The following is a 23,324-nucleotide window of genomic DNA, read 5'->3' as shown; positions in this document are numbered from 1 at the left end:
AAACTGAACATGAACTTCAGACTAAAGCTTAATCAACCGAAGAAAATCGGTACACCTTGAGATTATGGTCTTGTGTTATGTATTTTCTTTTTAGAGAGCAAAGATACAACCTCTACTGCCCATGTAATAAGTGCAGTTAGACCATAATGAAGTGTACTAAGGTAGTTAATGACAAACATCCTTTCATTCATGAAAAACTTAACTGTTCCGCTTAAACCGAAGAGCTTTGGAAAATAATCAACGTTAATCGCGAATGAATAGAGTTAACGGGCTACGAAAACGACCAAAGACAAAATTTGGCCTTTCCATAAACTTCGCAACATAGAAGTGAAAACGACGGTCAACCGTGAACATCTGTTCTCAAAATCCCACTTAAGCAGAGAGATTGATTTCTCAAGGAAAAAGAAATGACTCAATGTAGCTATTGATCACAGAGGTGGGACACCGCAATTTTTACTAAATTTTCGGTTGTAATTGAATTTCCTCATTTGAATTCTACCTCAATCGACAATACGGAGCCTTTATTGTCTCTATAATTAGCTGAATCATAGATATTGGCTTGTACAAAGCAGCTTGTCAACTCATAATCGGTTTGAAACAGTTAGAATAAATAATGTGAAGTTGAGAAAACGGAGCACTTTTTTACTTTGAATCAAAGTTCTACGCCCAATTTGAGAAAGTTTTGAGAACATCGATCAAGCATACGCTTTGGAATTACTCTAAATCGTTTCGATCTTTATATATATATTTTATTTTATCAATGCCTTTTATGACAGAAAAATTGAGTAAAATTTATTAGAAAGGTCGAGATTTATGTGCCTAACAATGACGTGTAAAGGATCCGATGGCTTTACTCTGCACGGCCTTTAATTGATGGTCTACATGAAACGCGACATATTTGCCTCTCTTCATAGCTGGCGTGTTTTAAGTTCAGAGGCAAACTCGTCCATTTTACAAATAGTCTAAAGCTTCAGATTGAAAATATTAGTCTTTTTTCCAGAAAATCAGCTGAAAAAGGCAACGATATCGCATATATTGTATGAGGCTAAAACCTGCGATTTAAAGTAAGAAATGAATCGGAGGAATTTGCGCTCCCCTCCCCTTACGGGTACGAGCTCCAGAGAGGGGCACAGTAGAAGCCAATAGAATGTGAAATGTTCTGGATCCTTCCATCCTTCAGAAAATTGTGTACTGGTACCTGCTGGCTCATGGCAAATGATTTGCATCACAACCGATGGAGATTAAGAGTGCAAGTTAACCAAACGAAATTGAGCATTCAAGGGATTTTCTTTCACGTTCTTATCACGGATGAAAAGCGTGGAAATGAGAACTTGGACGATACCCCTTGCAATATTACCAGGCGATTATGATTAACCTTTAAATCAAGAGAAAAAAATGGCAAAATTGCTCAGTGTGGAATCTTTCCCCCTGTATATTTACAATCGGGTGTTATGAATTAAATTAGGTTGTATTTCTCAAATAGCACTTAAAAGACTGAGAAGACGAGCTGTTCTTGCTTAGTAGAAGCATTGATTCCATTGAGCCGGTCGTAAGTACAGACCGACGTCAAATTTCAAACTGAGGCTTATATAGTAAAAACAAAGTAATATGGAGATTTGAAAGTTTTATCTCCAATGACTATATTCAAATGAGGGAAAGGAGAGAGATGTTGTAAAAAGGATATTTCTTACATTGCTCTCGGTTTTCCTAATTGACATTAGGGTCTTCATCTGAAGACTGTTTAGGGTAGTTCGCATTGAAAACTTGGCTAGCGATTTATATAAGACCCTCATTTAACAAAAAAATGGTTTTGTTTAACCCTCATTTTAAAGTTGACACATAGGGTAGCACGTGTCCGAAGTTGTATTTTTGTTGTATAGAAAGATATGTTACGTAATTACACCAATTTTGATTGTTTAAAAGAAGTGGACATTTTGAAAGTGTCCAAAAATGGCATTACTATCACCACTTGTGGATGATTTTCAGAAAGATCGGTGTCAGCTTGTCATTAAAATGCTACTTCGAAAATTAAAGCCTGAATAACTGAGTCAGGAGAAAAAGACTTTGGGAAAACCAACAAAAATAAACAATCCGTCAAAGCCATAGAGTAAAATGCATTTCTTTTCGCACGCGTCTTTTTCTCTCGTTTGTGGGAGAGTCAATAGATAAAGTTGATACTAGAAAATAAATCAGTATTTCTCTAAAAGTTATTTCTCCCTCTTAAGTATCCATTTGTGCTCCATTGTGTGATATTCGAAATTTTGTAGGAGCTAGGTCTATCATTTATCACATTCGATCTGTCATTCTATCATGTCAGAAGAAGACTCAACCGATGACACAATGTTGTAATAGAAATGGGTCTCGCCCAGTTGATTAAAATCGAGATATGGATTGTCTTTCATCATTAATTCTTCTAGTGATACCATCATTTGTTCAAATGTGGGTCTTTTTCTGGGATCCTCTTGCCAGCAATTCAACATGAGTGAATATCTAATGGAGGAGAAACGACAATATGTCACAAACAGTGAGAGGGGACAAGGAAGGGTTCAATCAGATGCGAAATCAGTATAAACAGTATAAACACCCGCTTCCCTTCCCCTCCTGAATCTTTTTTAGTTAAACCTACGCTCTCAACATGATACTTATACATCCTAGAAAATTTGAGTAAAAAATTGTACACTGGAAAATCTGGTTAAATACATACAATTCCTCTGAGCAGCTCTGAGGTCTTTCCAAACGATATCCAGTTTTGAGGAGACTGCTTAATTCGCTGTTTTTGATGCCTGGATACGGTGTACCACCTGAAAGCAAACATGGTATAGTGAGGATTTGCTCGATGAACTCGTTTCCTCTTTTTTCGTGGAAGAAATAGGAATATAACTGAGCCATGGAAATTTTCGGGTTACCCATTTCTTTTGTGTTCTAAACATCAAAATCATAGGTAAAGAGTTCTCATTTTCTTTGCACCTACACGACGCATATTCTGATTATTATAAGCCGGGCTGATGGAGTGAACTAATTAGCTCGGCTCTGAGGGAAAACTCAGAACGATATAAATATCAATCAAAACGAAGTGTGGTGTGCAAAGAGAAAATGTCATTTAAACGTGTTCTTCTCACCTAATGTGGATATTTCCCAAAGAAGAATGCCATAGGACCAACTAAAATATACAAAAACAACATGCATGAGATCAAGGAAATAATAGACACTTTATCGTATATTTAAAATTTTCAACTTTTCACCTGGTAGAAGTCCATGTTAATTTGGAGCATGTGGTCAGGACGTAGAAAGTATAAAATAATTGGAACTAGTGTATATTAAACTTATTTTCATGTTTAATGCAGAAGTCTCCTTCAGCTCAGTGTTAGAATATCCAAAGTCAAAGTTGGATCATAATTGACACCAGGTGTCGGGAATATTCAGAAGTAGGCACAATTATGACTGTCTTAATGATCAGATATAAGCCGATTATCCCCAACCAAATTAGAGAGAATATACTGAAATTTTTTTTAGCGATGTCAAATTAAGAACAACTTTCCTTCAAAGATTAAAAAGGCCGGTCCAATTCACTTTCTCAAGGAAAAAAAAGGTGAGAATTACTACCTTTCGCTCTCTTCATTAGGAGTGAAATTTGTAACTGAAATAGGAGATGTGACATCTATTTTAATTTTTGATGAAGCAAGAAAGTTTTGATAGAGGCTTTCTCCGTCAGGCATGAAGAGGTTTGGCAGAGCTCCCCATAAGTAATATTCAATCTTAATCATGATCGTTGCATACCTAAGAAAATGTCTTTGGGCAAGAAGAGATTGATTTGACGTGATTGACCTACAAACGTCGTTTTCCTTCTTTTACCAATGAAAGCATTTATAACGTTGATTCTGCCCAACTAATTATGCAGATTAAATCTATTTGTTTGTTACAGAAAAAAAGCTCACACATCGCTCCTTGTGGTGTAGATGCTATCTTTTAGCGCTTCAGGTGCCATCCATTTCACTGGAAGCTTTTTCTGCCTTTCCACCTTGTACAAATCAGAGTGGCGCATCAAGCCGAAATCAGCAATTTTGACAAGTTTATCTTCTCCAACGAGAATGTTACGAGCCGCCAAATCTCGATGAATGAATCCCATAGCTGATAGGTAACTCTGTAGGGATAGAAAAGGAAGATTAGCAGCACTGAAACAAACCGCCATTAACTGAAAAAGGTCTGCAAAGGTGTACAGAGATAGCTGAATAGTTAACCTAGACAATCTGGTAAGTGACTGTAAGCCAATCCTCTATACTTAACTTAGTATGAAAGCAGCAAAAACAACAGATCTCCATTCAATATAGATGGTCTTGACATAGCACAGCTGATACTGCACCAAACTGATATCTATGTGAAACATCATGGAGATCGATCGAATTGTTAGTTTGTTTTCTTTTTTTCCTGGATGGGGGTGGTGGGGAAGGTAAATTTGTCCCGCATGTATTGACTATTCCTTATTGCTCACCATCCCTCGAGCTATCTGCCATGCAAAGCTAAGCATATCTTTAGCAATCGTATCTGATGCTTCGTAAGTGGTATCATTAGAACTGCTTTCTTGGAAGTCGTCAACCACGCTGTTTACATTTATGGGTGCATCACAAGGCTGATGACACTCCTGCCTTAAGAGAGGTTTCAATTCCAAACCACTATCTTCTCTCTCCTTTTGGTCCAAGCCAATTTTCTCACTTGGTAACTCTTTTATATTTCCTAAAATTTCCTCTTTCAAATATTTTGGTTCAAAATCTCCCTTGTCATCATTTGTATATCGGATTTCATCGTTTTCTTTTTCATCCTGTGTTATTTCTTTTGGATCACTCTTATATCGTTCTTCTTCTGCGTGTATTTTCTCCAAGTTACTCGAGGTTTTCCCAACAGATGGCTCTTCTTGTGATACTTTAGTTTCATTAGAAACATTTGATGTCAGACGTTCAGTGCTTTGAAGCTGTGGGAACTTCACGGGGTCTATCTTTCGATATAAGGAAAATAAGAAATGATTCACAATAATGCTGGTAACAATTATGATATAATTAATTTAATTCATTATATTTACGATCCATTTTCAGTAGTATCTCCGATAAGAAGGAAAACCCTAATAGGATGTTGAGACATTCAAGTTCGTTTTCAGCAATCCTAACATGACAAAAATATACTCTGTATTTGCTTATTAATTTAACCCCTAAAAATTTTCAAGCGCAATAACAAAGACACATTTTATTTTCAATCAAGATGATCACTCGTCAAGGATCACCCCACGTCAGGTTGTTATAGTACTGAAAGCTAATTTTCAAAATGGCTATCGAGCGATTGTTAATGTTTCTGAAAGACAAAATAAAAAAAAATACAATTCCTCTGATTATCACATAAGTAATCATAGTGAGTCAACTAATAGGAAAAATGGTAAGTAAAGATACAGTCCCATTTAAATGAACAAACAGTTAAGAACAAACATGAAGGGATCATATTTGGAAGTTAGCACAGCTGGGTAGTGATGGTTTATCTCTTTTGTCCTCCTTACTTGATATCTCTTCTCCCTGAGCCAGGTTAGCAAATCTCCATTTGGAACATACTCCAACAACAGAAGGAAAGGTTCAGATCTGGTCCAGAAACCAATCATGCGAAGGACATTCACATGGCAGCCGATCTGCTTCATGAGATCAATTTCCTCCAAAAAAAGCTCTTTATCTTGTTCGTTTGCCAATGCTATAGAAAAGTAATTTCAATGATTAAAAATCATTGATTCTAATTATTTCCATTGTTTATCAGCCGTGCATGTCATTCACTTCGACTCACGTTTAAAGAAACGCTACAAAAACCATGTAAAGTTGGTGATAGATTTCGATTTACCTCGCCCATTGAACATCTACATTTCTGATTACTTGCTTCTCAAGTAATACTGTATAAATTTGATAAAAATTCATGTAGCTTGAAAATTTGTAAACCACCTAATTTTCCCCTTTGCCATGTAATCGTGAACAAAACTGAAACAAAGGAAATGAACGTGAAAACTTATAAGAAAAACGTAAACAAAGAAAACATGTATACCTAAAAAGGAATAAAAGGAAAAATTGTAGAAAAAATGTAAGCTTCAATGATCCAAAGCAAAGCAAAGTTTCCTAACCACTCAGAACTTTAACAGCAATAACTTTTCCCTCCTTGAATGGCACGCGCTTCTCTCGAATGCCGTGATAGAAAACTTCCACTCCTGGGGATTCCCTTAGCACTCCTTTATGAACTTTTCCAAATGCTCCTCGGCCCAGTTCTTCGAGCAAAGTCACCTGCTCAGGCCAAACTTCCAAATATTGAAGAGTTGTGATGTCTGACTTGGACCTGAATAGATGCACTGATATCAGTCGAATGCACTGATTCATTCACGACAGACATGAGTATTTAAAGCCATAAGAGTGAAATATTTTATAATTGTAACTGACTAGGTCATTTATAATAGTTTAAGTCAAACACTTTTCAAAACAGGAGGAAGCAAAAAAAGGCAAAAACAAAACAAACAAACGAAGAAAAAAGTTGGACTTCAAGGCTAAAAAGACGCAGCTGACCTCCCGTGAAATAGCAATGTCGAGAACGTGTTTTCTAACTTATGTGCCTTGAAATTTATTTCCTCACCTTTTTTTCCTCGCAGTGTTTAGTCTTCTGATCTTTTTTCTTCTGTGGCAGCTGAACATCACTAAAATTATTAGGAACACGGAGATACATCCCAAGATAATACCAATTATCGGCCAGCCCATAAAACCTGCAAGTTGGGAAGATCGTTAGATAGTGAATAGCTATTTGTTTTGTAATTTACCTCTGAGGTGATAATTATTAAAAAATTAAAAATAACCGGTAGAGGTCTAATATAAGAAAGTTCAGGCAGTTTCCTATTTCTCCCTTAATGAGTAAGATCTATCGAGTTCGTAGTTAGAACTCTTTAGTATCAGTGGAACGAGACACAAGTGCTCAACGGTGTACACCACCACCTAAGTAATCGTTCCCTTCTACCCAGAGGCTATTCCTGTTGTTAGAGCTCCATGAGCTCCACTTGCGACTAAGAACTTGCAGGCAAGAAAGATCAGTACAACGGGAAGAAGATGGTTCAAGCCAAAGTCTGTGATTTGAAGAACAATTGGATGGAAAAAGAAAGCTACAGGTTGCTGCAGATACAAGATATGTTAAGAAGTTTCTCAGTGAACTCAAGGCTGTGTAGGTTTCAACCGCTAGAGGAGTCTGTCTTCTCATTGACCTTGATGCACAGACCTTGATCGAAGAACCAGAAGATATCATTGAGAGATGGGCATAGCATTTCAATTTTTAACTCAACTATTTGTGGAAAGATTTGCGACGCTGGCATTGATAAACTACTCCAAAGTTCAGTAATCATGGAGCTTGACTACATGCCAACAGTTGCTAAAACAACCAAGGCAATTCACCAACTTTCAAGCGACAAAATTCTGGGTGAGGACGGTATCTCACCAGAATTGAACAAGCATGGTGGAGACGCACTTGTGGCTGCGCTTTCCCGGCTTTTCAAACATCTATGGCTTAAGGAAAAGGTCCCACAAGAATTCAAAGATACTTGATCATTCAACAGTACGAGAACAAAGGAGACAGACCGGTATGTGACAACCATCCAAGCATATCCTTTCTCAGCGTGGTTGTAAGATTCCCCGCCAGTGTGATCGTCAACTGCCTAATGACACAGCTTGATGGCACCTTTCTGTAATGACCAGTAGTGAACTTAACACAACTGCAAACTAATTTATTCACTGTTAAAAAAAAAAACCGTATACAAGTCACGATGGAGGTATGCAGTCAGTTAGGAAAGTTAGGCACCTACAAATCGTAATTTAGCATACTTCCAAAAAGCCGATGTGGCCTTAGGTCGAGGCACCCCTTACATGCACTTTGCATAGAAGAAAACCTCGACCTGTACATGGTGCTCGTTGCCCCTTGCCAGAGAGTTTGACTCTATAAGCCGTGAGGGACTCTGGAAACTCCTCTGAAGATTGGATGTCCACCAAGAGTAGTGAAGATTATCTGCTCATTTTATGATGGCATGATGGCACTTGAATCCGATTTGTTTTTTCCACTTTTGTTTGGCATAGTCCTCTCTATGATGTTCTAGGACGCCCTCAGGGACTGTTGCAAAGATGTCGCGATGAGATTTAGGGCAGACGGCGGCATTTTCTGCCTACAACGCTTCAAAGCTAAGTCGAAGGTCTCACTAATGTTCCTGCCTGAGTCACTCTTTGCAGATGACTGGGCACCCTTGGCTTACTCTGAAGAAGATCTACGAGACATATTAAATGAGTTTGTCACGGCAGCCATTCGTTACGGCCTCACAATGAGCATTATAATAAAGTTCGGATATAACGCGCGCTGTCACTGGCTGAAAGAGCGTGCTCTATCAGAGTATAAAACGTAGAGATGAACTAAAAAAAGTCATGCCATCTTCCAAATTGTACTATGTCCGACTAGTTTCTATGAGAGTACGGAGCATGCTGACGGCACTGTATTGTTCGCTTTGGAAATAAAGTTTGTTTTGAAAATTAAAAGTAATGCATGGGGAATTTAACGGATTCGTGATCATAAAACAAATAGAGAAGCCTTGATTGTACCCTGCTATGTTTAAAGCAATTAGGAAGCGGCAAGAGCACTCAAGAAGTCGGGAGAAACACTTCTTTCTTGCTCTAGCTGCTTCCTGCGTGGTTAACAACGGAACAGAGCACAGTCAAGGCTTCTCTATTTGTTAGTTAAAGAGCCCTAAGCAATGTTTAGATAAGCGATGAAAACCTTTAAGTCGAACAAACGTCTGCTTCCTGGGTGGCTTCCTTTCTCAGAATGCAGACGTTAATAAAAGTCACGTCACGTATTTACAAAGCAAGTGCTGTTTCGGGAAGATTGGACTATCGACTCTGGTCAGACCATGGAATTCAGCTAACCACAAAGGTCGGTATCTACAGAACAGTAGTTCCGACAAAATTGCTGTATACGTGTGAGGCTTGGACATGATATCACTAACACCTCAGACAACTTGATCAGTTTCGTCTCAGATACTTTTGCAAGATCTTTGGCATGTCCTAGAAGGACATGGTACCCAACACCACCGTAATCCCTTTGGGAGGACCCCTCTGTAAAGCACTTTTAGTAAAGTGGGTATCCTCAATAAAGATTTACGTTACCCGCAATTTAGGGGAATCGAAGTACTCCTCATGAAGAGCCAGCTCCGCCGGATGGGCAGGACATCTTATCCGTATGGAAGATAACCGTATTCCAAATGCTATTTCCTATGGAGAAGTATTCAGCGGTTGACGATCTCGTGAAAGCCAATACAAGAGGTATAAGGATGTTCTAAAATCCAGCCTTAAAAACATGCGACCTTCTCACCAACACCTGGCCATTAGCCGTCCAGGGTAGCTATCGACCTGCCATGCTGCTGTTAAGAATTTTGAACTCCATCTCATCAAGCATCTCCAGCATCTCCGTGACCTACCACATCCTGTTGTTGATTACTTCTGCCCAGAATGTTAAAGAGTCTGCCGCTCTCGAATTGGCCTGATCGGCCATTGTAGATAGCACTCCAGTGATCATCAGTAACCATAAGAAAGAGGATTTGTCGAAATCGACTGCTCAGTCCATCCAGAGATGATGGATGGATGGATGGAACATGGATGAGAAATGTGCCTTCGTTTATTGGTAGTAACAGTGTTCATATTTGAGGTAAATGATGAAAAACTTGAACTTTAAGGGAAACACTCACACAGTGGTTCATCGCTCTTCTTTTGTTGTTGTCTTTTTTTAAGATTGTGTTTTTCGAACGCTTTTTCATCTTCTTCAAATCTCCTTTCAAGCCCCGTTGGTTAAAAAGTTTCAAATAGATTTAACTTCATTGCCATATTCTATATACTTGTTTGTATTTTTAATGTCGTCAATTGAATTACTGATGTCAATTTATGCTTTTAAACATGTCGATAAGCGGCACAGTTATCTTGAGCAATCAAGAATCGTGCATTTTAAGTATGATTTACAAATTGATGTTGTTGCTGTCTCTGTTCTTCCCAATCTTTGCAAGGATAAACTTGATACAAAGCAGATTGTAAAGACTCTTACCTGTCTTACCTGGATCGATTTGGGTCTTTTTTCGCCAAGTAGCTGAGAAGTTGCTTTGACCCACATCATTCCAAGCAGACACTGCAAACTCATACTGTGTGTCGCACCGTAATGACCACTGATGGCTAGTTACTGACACTTCACTAATTTCAATCTTATTCCAAGAGGATTTTTCGTGTCTGTAGTAAATAGAGTACTTGGTGAGCGGACATGAGGCATCTTCACTGACAGTCCATGTAAGATTGACTACACAGGTAGACATTTCCAGCTTTGTGATAACAGGGGGAATTGGTTTGTCTGTTAAAAATAAAGAAAGCAGAAAGACAAGCAACCTGAGAGAAGAACTCAGAAGTAAAGGTTTTTCACCAAAAAGACATCGTCAGTGAATTACTCGTCCATAAACTAAAAAGAAGAGTATTTAGCAGCAGATAAAGGCAACTTTAAGCAAAGAACCAGACGGGGATACAAGCGCGATTTCCAATACATGAAAGTTTTTAAAGATACTCAAGAATAGGGATAATGCCACTGATAATTTTTTTAACTCTCTACTTACTGCTGCTAATTTATTCAATTTTTTCCAGTAACAAATCTCTTTCATCCGAAACAAACATTCTCACCGTCACGAAAATTCTAAAAGCATTGTTAACTGTCTTACGTTCAGCGTATATGGCCTCTATCACCTTACTGACATTTTTAAGATCTGATACTGATAAGATGAAAACGAAATTGAATATTTATCACATAATCTAAGCAAGGCAGTCACGTGTAACGCACGATTTCCCCTAAGGCTCCATATGTCCATTACCTCCACCAGTGGTTAGTTTCCAGACCCTGCTGTCCTTCAGAGACGACTCTCCGTTTGAATTCCACGCTGTCATTGCAATCTGGTATGCTGTCCGACAGAAAAGCTGAAGATGGTACGTGGTTGAGTTCTTTGGTAGCATTCGAGGCGATGTTGACGTCCAATTGATAGCGCTGTTTTTATAGTATATGCTGTAAGCGTGCACTGGGCACTGTCCCTGTAGAGGGGGCATCCACTTCACCAACACAATGGAACTCTTTACTTGATTTGTGTATTTGTCTATAACTGGGAAACCTGTCACGTGGATTGCAAATATTAGTAGAAAAAGTTGTTTTGTGATTTTGTGGATAGATGAAGACTTGCGGTAAGTGCTTAATAGTAACTACTCTGGACCTTTCCTGTGATCGAGAATATACAATAGAACATTTGTAACCTAGTACACACCTCTAAGAGCGTCGACATTATCATCAGTCACTGAAGAGTTTAGAAAATACAGATCCATCACCGATCCGTATAACTGAAAAGTTCTGTTGCGCCAACCATCAGGCAAGTTTCCTATGGTACATGTCGGTGCTCCGGAGAAATAATCAATTCTTTGCCAAAGTGATGCATCTTTCTGCTTCTTTCCGTTGATGTAGAGGATGAGGTTACGATCTTCTTCCCTGAATGTTATAGCAAGGTGTGTCCAAGTGTTATATGCGATTTTTCCGTTGCTTTTTAAGAGGTCGCTGCGATCGGTGTATAGAATCACTGTCAAGCGGATCACTTGGTCCTGAACGTACAAGTAGAAACCATTTTTTTTGTTTCTTTTGTCCGCATAAAACGTTTGATTGGTCAAGCCATCCGGAGCAAACTTAAACCAAAGGGAGAAGGTAAAACTTTCATCATCGAGGGCCAAACAAGGAGCTTTTACGGAGGTGGCATTGGTTCCTCTGTGGAAACTAAGCGACCTGCTTTCGGAGCATCGATCATTCGTAAATTCCGAGTCTTTGTACCTGAAAAATAACTCAACTTTATGAACCTGGAAAAAGAACCTTTAAGTTAAAGTGTTAGTGTCAGGAACTCTCTCTCTCTTGCTTTCCATCACTTAATATATTGTCAAAGTTAAACCAACGGCGTTGCTCTAATATGTGTTTCCAGGCCAGCTCTGATAATTACACACCTGGCTGCATCTATTGCATTCTAGAAACTGAGAGCTCAGATATCCAAGCGGTCGTTCTTGACAATAAAACAGGCAGACGTAATTCGCCTTATCATTTAAAAGAAATTAGATTTTCGACTTTCTTAGGCGATTAGTTGAGTATCGAAACAAAGAAGCTAGTTTCGAAAAGTTGAAATCAACTGATTTTCCTAACTTCTCACCGACACGAAGGATATGTCAAAGAATCCAAACATTTGACTGAAAAGAACCTCCTAGAAATTAGAAAAGTTCTCATTGACTAATAAAAGAGCAAAGGAGTAAAAATCTTTTTTTAAAATGGGAAGCCAGGATGGATTTCCAGCAATTGCTGTAAAGCATAGCGGTTGCAGCGAGTGCAGTAAATTAACAACTCGAAGTATACGTAGGGTAATTAATAATCATCAACTGAGTTGATAACGTAAATTGGCCACCGCGGTAAAGAGTTTAAAACTCCTGTTATACTCTCCCACCGACGCAGTTTGAAACTCCTGTTATACTCCCCCACCGACGCAGTTTAAAACTCCTGTTATACTCCCCCACGGACGCAGTTTAAAACTCCTGTTATACTCCCCCACCGACGCAGTTTAAAACTCCTGTTATACTCCCCCACCGACGCAGTTTAAAACTCCTGTTATATTCTCCCACCGACGCAGTTTGAAACTCCTGTTATACTCCCCCACCGACGCAGTTTAAAACTCCTGTTATACTCCCCCACCGACGCAGTTTAAAACTCCTGTTATACTCCCCCACCGACGCAGTTTAAAACTCCTGTTATATTCTCCCATCGACGCAGTTTGAAACTCCTGTTATACTCTCCCAGCGACACAGTTTAAAACTCCTGTTATACTCCCCCACCGACGCAGTTTAAAACTCCTGTTATACTCCCCCACCGACGCAGTTTAAAACTCCTGTTATACTCTCCCACCGACACAGCTCCACAGTTTCTTTAAAAACTTACTCCCATTGAACTACAGTGTCAAGAGAGTCGAAAGCTAATTTTGGAAGGACATTTATTTTATTAAATTAACCCTCTTATAGAGAACCTAGAGGCGCATTACTTGCGCAAAATCGCGGTGTGGGTTAGACCTCGTGTAAGCAATCGGCAGATTGGGTTTATATTTACTAATAACATCAATGATACTCACCCAATGTCTTCTTCACTTCCATTTAAAGGCCAGTAAACATAATCAAAAGAGCCTGAAAATCACAAAAGGGGAAACAACGTTTGACTTTCGATTGTTTTGGTTAAAGAAGACAAGTATCCGTATGCTTTGAGTTTTCAGAACGTCAAATCCAAGGATACCAAGAATCATTTGTTTTACTTTAGCTGGTGGATGAGAATTGAACTGATAACCGTTACTAAAACACCAAAGTACATGCATTTAGATAAACAAAAAGTGAGATTTGAAGTACCAACGAATGATTAATAAAACTAACTCACCGACTTTCGAAACGGCAAGAACACAACAGTAGTTCTGTTAATGATAGAAATCAATTGCAATTAGCTATTAAAACATTTACTAGATATCTTTTAATTTCTCTCATCAAACTTATGATAGCGTAAACACATCTTGGAGAAGTAAAATAATTAACAAAATGCATCCGAAGAAAGAAAAAATTTCAAAGTCTCTTAAAATATTCCCAAGTGTTCTGCCAGTGATGAAGCTTCCATCACCTGGCTACATGTCGTCCATAAATCGTCGAGAATATCTAAGTAGATAACAAAATGCTCTCATGGACCGTGCTAGTAATCTTACTTGTTTGTTAAATCAGTTTTGATGAAAATTTTCCAACGTCTGGGAAATGTTGGGAGATTGTGAGAAGTGACCTTTTGGAAGAGCGACTGCTTTAAGCACCCTAATGTGATCGTGATATAACTTACATGTCTACATGAGTACAATAATCAACACACATGGAATTGGCAATGTCAAGGATTTCCTTCGATGATTGTGCCTATGAAATATCAAAGTCCCAATGCGTTTCCAAGGATTTATGGTAATACAACCAAATAATAAACTTGGACATCCATTGGGTTACATCCGCCATTTCAGTCCTGGTGTAAAGCCAAATTTTTAAATTGCAAATGAGAAATTCTATCATTTCTGTTTCCTTTATCAGCTTCTCGAAAAGTAACACTCAGTTCTACCAACGAACAGCTTTTAGGTAGATTAAAATTTCAGCTACTAAGAGCTGCTCCAAGTGATGGGTTTGAAGCTTGATTTTATCAACATTTATTTTTATAATTACTCAATAGAGATGTGCATAACTTCGAAGATCATTCTCGGTTTCAAGCGACAACAAAGTTGCTAATGACTAGTCGAGTCTTCTTTAATAGGATGCAAAGGAGGGTCTTTGCTGTAGGTTTGCTGCAGAGCGACACATTATCTTTAAAGTCGATTTACACTGTTTATATTTATATATTTGAATGATTTTTGTTTTTGCGTATAATTACCTACAAAACGTCATCAAAATAGCCATAAGGCCGGTGGTATTTGAAACTTTCAAAGTTGTGACGTAATAATCTTTAAAAGCTTTGCCTATATTTAATTATCTAGCACTTAACTTACCACAAGAATGATGTATAAGGGCACCTTGTTTTCATAATAACACCTGCAGAAAAAGGAATCAATTTGAATCTTATTTTCAAAGTCGGAGTATCGTTTTCCACAAATATACATGAAAGTTTCCATTCAAAATGCGAATTTTTAATAACAGACGAAAGCCGTTATTTTACTCAGAAATCGTATTCCGAAAAAGCATGAACTTCAGTCATAAGAGTTAAATGTTGTTTGCTCAAGTACACAAATTTCGGCATGAACCACGATGTCGCCATGGGTGAAGTTAAAAATTGTGAAATACAAATATCTTGAGGTGAATGTATTTTTCACAAAATTACCTGATCGCCATGTTTCCACTTTGACCCTGCCTGGTGTCAGTTTGTTATGAGGTATTTCCCGTCGACAAAGTATGGATCGGCGATTAAATTGTAGATATGATGTATTCAGTAAAACACAAAAAAAGATCCTAAAACTGCTGAAGATGCATGATGCTCCTAAAAGAAGGAATTAGAACATGAGGAAATTTGCTTAGATAGCGAAGTACAACATACTTGCTTCTCCCTGATTTTGGTGGAAACTAACCCTAATAGATAAAGAAGTGAACCTACCAGAAAGCTCAGTTTTCTACTACATGAATCTTGACGGAAATTTGAGACCTTCCGAATTTCATTTGCATTTGCCGAACATTTTTACGCAAACAACTGCCAACTATAGCATGCACTAAGATGTCAGCGTAATATTCTAAACGAGGTGTTTTTAACATTAAAAAAAATTAGTAACACTACTACTAATAATAAAAAAATATAATTGCCCAAAAAAAACTTATAAGACAAGAGGGTTGCTACTTTTCAGTATGCCATAATATTCCACAGGAAAGAAAAGGAACAGAAATGAGTTTATACTGAACAAACAAATTTCTAGTAACATGACCGGTCTCTGATTAAAATTATAAACACTTTTAAGAATCACATATTTTGCATCGGTCAAACTTCGATGGTAACAGTCGTATGCCACCGCTATCGAATGGACAAACACATTAGCTCAGTTAGTAATGAATTAGGTCGATCAGACGCCTATATCTCCTCTATCCGTCTAAATGGAGGGTATTTGTCTCTAACTAAAATATCATAAATGGCGTAAGAAGTTTCCTACTCCGTTCTGATCTCCATTTCATTATCTCAGTTTTAAGCACAAAAGACTATAATAAAGACAACAGTCAAGCAAACTGTTATCAAACTTCTGCAAACCGTAGTATTAATTAATAAGGTCGACTTGTTGAAAGAAAAAACATAGATTTTCTTTATTGGCAGCTACTGGTAAAAGAAGATTTAGAGGTGAGTTCTTTGGGTACAAGTTTTGAATACATTTATTTAAAAATCATCTGATAAAGAAGTAATTTTAATCACAAAGGGAAAGATAAAAAGCATTTACCTCGATTTTATCGCGTCAAATTCAAAAGCAAGCTGAACCGGCATACACCCACAAAGAGAGCTAATTTTCTGAGGAAGTTTTAACCGAGCTTCTAAATCAAGTAAGTCATTGTGAAACATCTGCTACCTGTTATGACTCATCCCAGCTTTTAGGCGCATAGATAAATAATTGAAATTACTTCCTCTTACCAGTCTTGATATCGAGACTGCAGTTTTAAATTTCCTCACGTCTTTCTTGCGCCTTCCCAGACCAACTCTTTTGACTTACGTAACTTTACCTACCGCTAAAACAAAGTGCTTGATATGAAAAAGAAAAAAAAATCTAGGTTCTCGGGTTATCCGTAGTTCAAACATGAAACACCCTAAGGCGTTGTTACCGTTATAAATCCTTTGCTTCCCTAAAAGTAATCACTGTTATAGTTTCAACTATCATGATCAAGAAAACGAAAATTACCTTGACAAATGTTATGATAGCCTTCATTCAGAAAGCCTGAAGCTCTCACCACAAGTGCAACCACAAAAATTGTCCACTAACGAAAAATATAGCTAAGTAGGCGAGCTTTGAGGGTTGAGGGATCTGATGCTTAAACGCTGAAATAATAGTGAAATTTTCTTTTCCTTTTGAGCATATACTGAGAGAAATATGAGATCGAATGTACTACGCTAACGTAAATTCAGGTCCAACTTATCAAACAACTCTAATAAAGAAGTTGTAGTAGTTCTCAGAGCACAATTTAAAGCTTGTAAAGAGTTTCAGCGGAGTCAGTTCTAATGTCGATCCTGAAATGCAGTTAAACATCAACGAAGGTAATACTGCATTTCAAATACTCAATCAACGACTGCGTTATAGCTGCCTTAGTCATCATTGACTGCGCAAAAAAAGTAGAACAATGAGAGCAGCAAAACCAAAATAGAGTGAAACCACATAATAAGTGAGGACCTTAAATGGATCGGTAAAATTTTGATTTATACCTTTCCTTCTCCTGCTGCGAATAAGCATTTGTGCGTATCTTGCGTGTGTTAACCCTCTGAAGTTTTTTTAATTTGTGGCCACAAACTATATGCGTGACTGGATTGTAAATTAAATTTCACGGCACTAAGGGACCGGTCATTATTTATCGCCTGGGGGGGGTCGGAGTATTTAGGGGGGGATCACATGGCTTTTTGAAGACCTTTAGGGGGGATCAGCCGTAATTGACAAGCATAATGGGGGGGATCAGACCAAAAAAAAAGGAATTTTAGGTCGCGCCGGGACCCCAGGTGATTGCATTTGTAAATACTTTGGTAGGATTTGCCGCTGGGCGACAGCGGGCAAGGTGAAGCCGAAAGGACAAACTCGGCAATTTCTGATGCTCTTGTGGATGGCGCAACTCTAGAGTGGGAAAAATATAGGAGATTTGAGGATCTTTCAGAAGAGGAAATCAAACAACTGTCTCTCCAGTCATACGAAGAGTACGAAAAGAAACGGATGGAGAAAAATGCCTGGTATGTCTGTAGTCAGGTAGCCGAGAGAATTGATGATGCCCCTGTCCTTAAAGATTACATCAAGAGCAAAGTAAGCGAGTCCCCTGATGAATTATTCTTTTTCAATTCTGTTTACCTCGACAACTATCGGGGTGCATCAGAACGAAACAAAGAGCAAGCGCCCGGTGCAGCATACTTCCGAAAGATCGAATCGTTTATGGAAGACCACTATATTCGTGGAGAACTTTTTATGGAATTCTGTCGTGATGCCTGTAAAGAGTCAAGAGAAGAAAGTTCCAATCTCTGTTCCTGGTGTTCTAACAATAGATGGGTCGGTCCAGAAACGGAAAGAATTCCGCAACCTGTACCAGATTCAAACAATCCTGGACATTTCATGGATATCTATCAGACGGAATCGACGGGCAGGACACCAGATGATTACCTTCCAAGAAAATGTATTAAAGATCTGTACGAGGAACATTCTGACAGTATCAGAAACGATCAGGATACAATGAAGAGCTTCTGCTCAAAATATAATGTGGAAGAGAAGCACGTCATTGCATATGTTAGTCATTTGAAGGATATTGAGATCCGAAAGGACATCAGAACAAGAGCAGCTCAGGAGCGAAGAAGGCAAGAGGCCGAACGAACGTACAAGGACTTTCAATGGGATAACCTCATCGAGGGTGGCAAAGTTGAAAAGTTGGGGGTAAGAGAACTAGACCTGTATCTCAACAAGCATGGTTTGACGACTGTGGGTCGGAAACTTGACAAAGTGAAGGCCATTCGATGTCACTATTACCGACAGAATAAAGAGACTGTGATAACAGAAGAACTGTCGAGTGATGAAGATGACGTGGAATCCGAGGATGAAGAATCCGAAAGTGGAGAGGCAGAGAGCGACGATGACTATGTTTTCGTGGATTTGGATGAACAGCCTGAGATTGGCACTTCCTCGACAATTCAGTTCGTATCTGACGAGCAAATATTTACCGTTGTGGTTCAAGGTCCATGAGACGTAAGTACCACTATTAAAATATCACTTGCATATTCAAAAAGTTATTTGGCGGTGGCTGGGAGAAAAGGGGGGGGGGGATCATGAAACTTTCCACTACCGATAAGGGGGGATCTCTAAAAAACTAGATACTCTACGGGGGGATCAGGTAAATGCTCCGATGTGACAACAAAAATACTCCGACCCCCCCCAGGCGATAAATAATGACCGGTCCCTAAATGATTGGTCAACCCATGAAATAGCTTGCTCGGCTTCCGTTCTCGCTGTAATCATGTGATTAACCTTTCCTTCCCAGAAACTAAAGCGGATAACATGAGCGACAACTAAATTCCTTTTCAGCGATATTGGCAAAATTTCCCCATAGCCCCATACTTCGTTCATTATGTATCCATAGATGGGGCTTTATTATTCAGTGTATGACCAATAAGATGTGCATGCATAAGGAACTATGGGGCTGTGCGGAGATTTTTCCGCGATATTCTCGGAGGTTTGAAAGACTCTCTCACCTTTAGCATCATTATGACGAAATTTCCGCAAATAGATATGTAACTGAATTTAATTAGTCTACAATCTCGCCTTCATTTCCCATTACTTTCAGCAAAATCAATATAACCTTGAAAGGCAATATTCCTCAGTAGAGTTAATAAGGCGCTTTCTGACAGAAAACTGAGGGGACGTGCTTAAAGTAAACCACGCGAGTGTTTTAAAGCTGTGAGAGTTTGTGAGTCTGTTTGTTGTTTTGGCATGTAAAAATGTTGTCATGTATGAAATCTGTTAACATAAAATGGTTTCCTCCGTCAGTTACTCAGTTACCACCCAGCGAAAAAAAATCTGTAATGGCGGTACATGAAGCTCCATGATAAGCTTGAAGTCGTAAAACTTAAACTGAAGACTCTGGCTTGTCTTAGTAAGTTTGTGACTTCCTCACTCAGTGAGACAAATTAGACCCTGCATATTTAAATGAAGCCGTCTTTTATCGCTCTCTACTTCCGGTTCCACACAAAAATTCGCTGTTAAAAACTGTACACAAATTTTACGCCTACCATTAGCTGGAACTCAGGTATTAGAAACATATTCTCGGTAATATTATACGTAGAGTATTTCGTGTAGTATTCAGGTCCACTCGCAGAATTTGTCAGTCGGTCAGCTCACGTCAAAAGCCAAAGCACGTGACTTAAAGGGCATGTAAACCCAAAAATAAATGTTTTTCTTATACTATGTAAAAAGTTGCGTAGAAAACGAATTTGAAATTTGTTATGTCCAATTCGACTTATTTAAGGAGAAAATCGGCATTTTCAACCGAAATTCCATTTCCGGTAAAAACAACAGCGAGAAGTCGTGACGTAAGCGGTGGAACTAAAATATTGCGCAACAAATATTTTACAGTAGAACCAGTGTGGGAGCTCGTGTAAGTAGCAGTAGTTCGGAAGATGTTTTTCCAGAAGATAGCGACTCGAATGCCTTAAGCTTAGTATATGACAGCGAAGGGGATAATCCAGAATCTTTAGGAGAGTCTGGGCCACGTCCTTAACAATATGAGCCGCGTATGGTTCACCTAAGCGAACCGCATGAAGACAGTACAAAACATGTTGATGGTATTTAATTTACTGTGTGATTTATTTGTATTTGACATGAAAATCCAATAAAGCAAGGGTACAATCTAAAAGAATGCAACAGAAAGTTTTTAAACCTGAGCTTCAGATAAGTTGTATCACTGAGCATCCAGGTTTTCAGTCAATTTGCCTCGGTGTCTGGGTGCTGGAGACGGCCTATTACGCTTACAGGCAGCAGTAAGGCAGAGATAATCACACCGGCGAGTAAGCTAAATGTTTTCTGTTTCATCTGTTTTGTTTTACATTTTGAGATCGATTTACTTGAGTTGTTTCTGTCGTTGATTTGATAATACAATACTACAGCAAGCTGTTTTTCGCTTCTTTCCTGGCAAGAAATTTCGCTAAATTGCATACAGATAGCTTATTCGTTGGTGTTGGGATTATCTCGGCAATCATTTCAAAGTTGCTGTGACATCTTGTGCGGTAAACAATATTCGCAACACTTTTCCATCGGATTTTGGATCGTCTTACATTGGATTAAAACCGCCAAACCTTTGAGAGAAACAAAGGTACATGTTAATGCAGATCTTAGTTATTCATGTCTTACAGCACTGGCGGTTGTGCCCGTTCTTTATGACATATAAGCGTTTTGCTTTCCTTCAGCTCCGAAGCATTTTTATCGATAAACAAGTTGTAACGTGTATATTTCCTTCTGTGGCCTTCTTAACCAACCCTGTTTGTGTTTGCTTCGATTTGAAATACTGAAAAGGTAGTTTTGCAAGCTGAAATCGGAATCTTTTAAGTTCTACTCAAAATGATAAATATTGTCCTACTGACCTTTGAATGTACTTTCACAGCTGTGAAAACCGTGACACAAATTCTTCTGCTGTTTCTCTATAGAGTTTCTTAAAGGAAGCAAGTGGGGCTGGCATGGATTCCCTTATAGAACATAAAGCTGGTTGATTATGGGATCCTGTATAGAATTTTTTATATCGAATCAACAAAATTCCAGGTAATGTTATTACAGACCGACATCAACGAATTCTCTTTCTTTGATACGTGTTTCGAATTCAGGCAAAGGTTAAGACAGATCACGCAGTGTCTTTTATGGGCTCAGCGCTGGCTCCCCAACAACTGGCTTCCCGATAATCTTTCATTAGATGAGAAAAAAGATGTTTTTAGAGAACCAATAAAGCTGTTGTTGTTAAATTAGCGAAAGGCTTCCACGTAAATCGATTTTGTACTTTCTCTGTTAACCTCTTTTGAAGAGCTCAACTTCTTTCTCAGTTCGGTTGGCCCTTCCGAATCCTCGTCTTCTATTGACTGTATGGGTCGTTTTTATACTTCCGAATAATTTGCTTCTGACAGGGCCTGAATCGTCGGTACAGCACTAGGAAGAAAAATGACTACTACAAACAACGGAATGTTCGAACGGCTCGACGAAATCGGCTATTTTCACTTAAACAAACAAATTTCACAAATTGTCCCTTCAAATTTCCGTCATTCGGAAATATTTGCATTGTATGCCCAGTTTTGTTTGAATCAGCACAAAACTGGACGACACAACGCTTTACCATCGTGAAAAAAAATGAATATATTGAAGCAAATTGTAAGTAAAAAAATCATGACGAGACCGGCAAACAACTGCTGTGGAAAAGACTCCTTCGTGTCTCACGCGATTATAAAACGAAACTTTGGAGGTTCCAAGATGGCGAATGTTTCGAATTTGGAAGAGCTTTTACAAAGTGAAAATGGACTTTTGAGAAAAAACAAATGGTACCTTTGGTGTACTTGATATATTTACTAAACATCTATTTGAAAAGAAAATGAACTTTTTATGGGTTTACATGCCCTTTAGGATTGTTTTGCCGTCTCGGCGGTCGAAAGTGAAACGGATTTTTGGTCATTTCAAATTGAAACTTTTAGCGCCGAGAATTTGATATTGGCGCCTGTTGGATGTAAGTTGGTATAGCCGGCTTCTATCTAACGCGTCGTCACGGAGTGAAATAAATAATTTCCATTTGCCACGAAAATATGCTTGGAAGTTAAGCAATCAGTTAATTTCCACCTTCACTTGGCGCTAAATCGTACATTTGGGAACCAGGTGCAGGACAATTTACAAATCGACAATGGTTTAGCGTGGTCTGTACTTTTGTCGACAACGGTATTCGTTATCACAATGGTCAAGATGTTGTAGAAAAATTTTGACACTGTGATGATAAAGAGTACAGATCAAGCTAAACCACTGTCAATTTGTTTTTTTATCTCAATATCGACGTCAAAATTTTCGAGTGAATTCATGTTTGAGAGCTAATAACGGCATTACTTAACACTTTCACGCGAGCAGCCGATCAGATTGCGGTATTACAACCAATTGTGGTTTTTTTTTTCTTGGCGGTGTTCCGGCTTTAATAGACATCCTCATGTTTTCCACTTACATAGACAGCACCTAATACTGTATGAATAATGTCATCCTCGCAAATAAAATGTATTCAGTAAAACTCTTTATCATGCACATGCTTTGACTGAGCCCGATAACATGCCAAAACCCATCAACGCTTGTTACAATGGAAGGTCAAAGGCACACAGTGCTAGGCAGTATGTAAAACAGCTGATGAAAGCGCATTGTTCCTGTGGTATCTTTAGGAGAAGCAAGGTTGAAAAGAGGTTGGGCGTAATATAAGGCCAGGACTACATAAAAATTCTGATATTACTTCCAGCGCTTTTTAATATCTAACTTCCTCTTTGTTTTCAGTTCAACCTATAAGAACCGATAGGAAATTGTCATTCTGTGATCAGTGAAAATTATTAGTTTTTCCAGACTGATTTTGTGGCAAATCTTTAGTCTTTGTTGTTCATGGGTCAAAATCGACCGAGTTCGCGGCACAAGCAGGATTCAATTCATTCCCAAGTATGAAATAAGACCAAAACTCTCTGCCGAACGATTTAATTGCCCATTTTAAGGCTCTTGACTTGAATCGAGACTTGAATTCAGTCGCAAATAAGATAAAATGAAAATAATGTATTTGAGTGGTTGTTCGTCCTAGTGTCCCATTCTGCTTGGGAAAAAAATGCAATCAGGAGTAAGCACGAGAGCAATTTGTGAATAAATCAGTTTGTTGAGAACCAATTACATTGCAAAGATCACACATCCACACACGCAAGAGCAAAATGAGAGTAGAAAACAGTCAACAAAA

The 23,324-nt window shown here is 38.5% G+C and overlaps 1 protein-coding gene across 12 annotated transcripts; it reads right to left on the bottom strand.

Annotated features, from left to right (window-relative positions):
• Positions 1 to 743: 743 nt before the first annotated feature.
• Positions 744 to 19,901, bottom strand: LOC113669136 (uncharacterized). 12 transcript variants are annotated; one of them, XM_089180212.1, is made up of 17 exons: positions 17,068 to 17,195; positions 16,285 to 16,379; positions 15,004 to 15,159; positions 14,675 to 14,717; positions 13,549 to 13,582; positions 13,253 to 13,304; positions 11,372 to 11,922; positions 10,931 to 11,221; positions 10,126 to 10,422; positions 6,643 to 6,769; positions 6,143 to 6,351; positions 5,540 to 5,724; positions 4,490 to 4,990; positions 3,936 to 4,141; positions 3,120 to 3,160; positions 2,705 to 2,801; positions 744 to 2,490 (listed from the first exon to the last, which is right to left on the bottom strand). In XM_089180212.1, the coding sequence occupies exons 3-17, from the start codon at positions 15,012 to 15,014 to the stop codon at positions 2,301 to 2,303; spliced, it is 2,835 nt and encodes a 944-aa protein (XP_089036338.1). In that variant the 5' UTR covers positions 15,015 to 15,159; positions 16,285 to 16,379; positions 17,068 to 17,195; the 3' UTR covers positions 744 to 2,300. The 12 variants fall into 12 exon arrangements, with proteins under 12 accessions (XP_089036338.1, XP_089036345.1, XP_089036339.1 ...); XM_089180219.1 differs by having other exon boundaries at positions 10,135 to 10,422; XM_089180213.1 differs by having other exon boundaries at positions 16,285 to 16,392; positions 17,068 to 17,191.
• Positions 19,902 to 23,324: the final 3,423 nt, after the last annotated feature.

Source organism: Pocillopora damicornis, chromosome 8 (assembly GCF_964200805.1).
Source record: "Pocillopora damicornis chromosome 8, jaPocDami1.2, whole genome shotgun sequence".
Taxonomy (NCBI): domain Eukaryota; kingdom Metazoa; phylum Cnidaria; class Anthozoa; order Scleractinia; family Pocilloporidae; genus Pocillopora; species Pocillopora damicornis.
The sequence above is the reverse complement of the archived record's forward strand: the minus strand, read 5'-3'. Positions and strand labels throughout refer to the sequence as shown.